The sequence below is a fragment of the Etheostoma cragini genome, chromosome 12 (assembly GCF_013103735.1).
Source record: "Etheostoma cragini isolate CJK2018 chromosome 12, CSU_Ecrag_1.0, whole genome shotgun sequence".
Taxonomy (NCBI): domain Eukaryota; kingdom Metazoa; phylum Chordata; class Actinopteri; order Perciformes; family Percidae; genus Etheostoma; species Etheostoma cragini.
Window position 1 is genome coordinate 1,240,447 of NC_048418.1, and position 2,806 is coordinate 1,243,252.

The 2,806-nt window shown below is 43.6% G+C and overlaps 1 protein-coding gene across 1 annotated transcript in view; it reads right to left on the reverse strand.

The window, feature by feature from the left end:
• The window catches only part of LOC117953962 (protein EFR3 homolog A-like), a 14,390-nt gene that overhangs the window by 514 nt on the left and 11,070 nt on the right, over positions 1-2,806 (reverse strand). The window contains exon 4 of the mRNA XM_034887380.1: positions 1,863-1,984. Coding sequence (XP_034743271.1) covers positions 1,863-1,984 — 122 coding nt within the window. The remainder of the gene's footprint in view (positions 1-1,862; positions 1,985-2,806) is intronic.

Consider the following 2,806-nt stretch of genomic DNA (forward strand, 5'->3'; position numbering starts at 1 on the left):
AAACGCCAGAGCAGGTGGAATGAGAGGATGAAACGCCAGAGCAGGTGGAATGAGAGGATGAAACGCCAGAGCAGGTGGAATGAGAGGATGAAACGCCAGAGCAGGGGGAATGAGAGGGGGAAACGCCAGAGCAGGGGGAATGAAAGGGGGAAAGGTCAGAGCAGGGGGAATCAACACCAAGCTGAAGCCATATGTGAAATGGCCATGGCAAGTTTTATTCCTCTCCCAACTTTGGAGCGTTATTTAGCAAGAAATGGATTCCTTAGCTCGACCTATAACTTGTTTTATGTGGAACCAACATCTTCGCTCTAGCTTAAAAACAGAGCCTCGATCTTAGGATGCATCCATTTTAATATCGGAATATCCATTTTTAAATCCTGCTCTAATTGGACAAGAAGCAGCATTGGTTGGGTTATTAGTATTAGACTTTATTAGAATATCTAACTGAAGCTGCATGGTTGACTCTCTTTGTCTTGCAACTTCCAACCACACACACACACACACACACACACACACACACACACACACACACACACACACACTTTCATCTTCAATCTGTCAGAAACAGGACCACTCAGAGCCAAGACAGTTTGACTTCACCGTTTACTATTTCTGTCCTCGCTCTACTGTGTTTCCAACACAAATAACTGTACAAGCAATAATATGAGAAACCTTAGACCTCATCCAATAACCGCCAGGGAAATTCTATAAATAATCCCAGCATCCTCTAGCTCCCACCTCCAACCACATGCTCTCATACATACAAATGACAGGAGATGAGATAAAAGTCCATTTCTATGCACAAATATGCTCAATGGCCTCTGCAAAGACACAGCTGCTACAGTCACATTTTTTGCAAATAACTGCAGCAATAATCGAGAAGATAAGTTATTTTCACAATAAATGAAAGAGAGAACTCTTTGGGTATTGTTTTAATACACTGCTCATCTGTATTAGAGTCAGGGGGGTGGCATCTCAGCGGGGGAAGGCGTCCTTTAAAGTGCTCTTCGGTGTCACAGCCTCTCCTGAGCCTCACCGCCACCACCGGGCTATTTTTACCACTCTAACAATGCGGCTGACAGGCAGCGTCTTTGTCTTTCCTGACGTCTGGATTCCTAAAACAGGCTCATTATTTCTCTTATTAAAAACACAAACTGTTGATTTTAACTGCTTCACATTCAAGGTGAATCATAAAGCCTGTGGAGGGAGGTGGTATTTTGCGGAAATTAGAGGTGGCACATTCAAATTTATTCTGCTCAAATACTCTGTTACCATTTTTAATTGGCTGTTTATTCATTTGATTTATTTGACATTCACAACTAAAGCATTAAGAACAGTATTATGTGTTTCACAGCAAACATGTGATGGACGTTTGCCGAAGAACCCTCAAGGGGCTTTATAAGTGGCAATCTCCATAGAACCAAATTACATTTAACAATTTAAAAGCAATTTAGATATTATATTAAAAAACAAAAACACATTTCTTTGTATAAAATTACATTTAGAGCACAAACCCAAATGGAAAAATCAGAGAACTTAAGAGCAACACTTTGACTCTCTGTTTAAACTGTTCTTCAGAAAGCTCAATGAGTGAAGTGGGAAGACTGTTATCTTGTTATCTGTCATTTCTTTGACCCTCTATACAATACACTAAACTGTGTTTGAGTCGTACGAGACAGGGGGGGCCTAATAAGACCACTACTACGAGTCGGACACTGTACCTTCGGAACCGTGTGTCCGTTGCACGGACCCTTTTTCCTGACGTTAAACTAGCAAAAGTGGATTTGTACACACCCGAAATGCACCTGTTCCATGTTCTTAGAGGGTTAAATATAGGGCCCTTAGCGTCTCTGTGTTCTTACCTGGTCCTGGTCTCAGTATCTTCATGAGTAGAGTGGCACATGGCGCTGAACTGGGACACGAAGAAGTCATAGCGGCGGTGGTAAGACGGCGTGTCCTCCTCAATGTTGGCGAACTTCACAAACTAGAGAGTGGACAGGGAGACGAGGGAAACCTCCATTAGGGCCTTTACAAACACTCAAGGGCGTAGTGGACAAGTCAAGTCTAGTGGACTAAAACGGGAGTTGATTTCATTAGGCTCTACCAAAAAGTCAAATGTGCAATCTACATAATAAAAGATATTGATATTTGGGGACTGTGTAACGATACAGTATTGCGACCAAAAATTAGGAATGCAGAGAATCCAGGATTCAGAATTTAGAATACTTTTTAGCTCCTTATGGTATTTAAGTAAAGGACAGATGATTCAGCTTGACAAATATTAAAGAGAATGGGGCAGATGGGGGCAGACATTGAGTGCTCCAGTGTTTAATACTATTTAAAACCTGTCCTCAATCAGCCTCTGACTGCCTGAATCACAAGTGAGACAGGCAGTACAGCTGCTTATTGACTTTTCACCCCTTTAACACTGGGGAGAGAAAACAGAGAGACCGGCAACATAACGATATGCAGAATATTTCCAGTGACTCAGAGTAAAACACACCGTCGCGTTCTCGCATGGGGATAAACGTTATAGTATGATAGGAATGATGATAAGCATTAGAGATGCATGCTCCGATCGTCCGGGCTGTAATTTCCTCCCTCTAAACGAGCGCCGAGTGTCCTCTGGAGAGGCCTCGTCTCTCTCCTCCCACTCAGCCGAGTCCTCGCCGCCATGTCAGCGTCCACTGCAACAAAGTGCCTCTGTACGCTTCGCCATTGGTGACCAAAGCCCTGCCGTTATACCTGGTAATTTCCTCCCATTTTGAACCTTTCCTGGGGGTGAGGGGGGGGGGGGGGGGGGGGG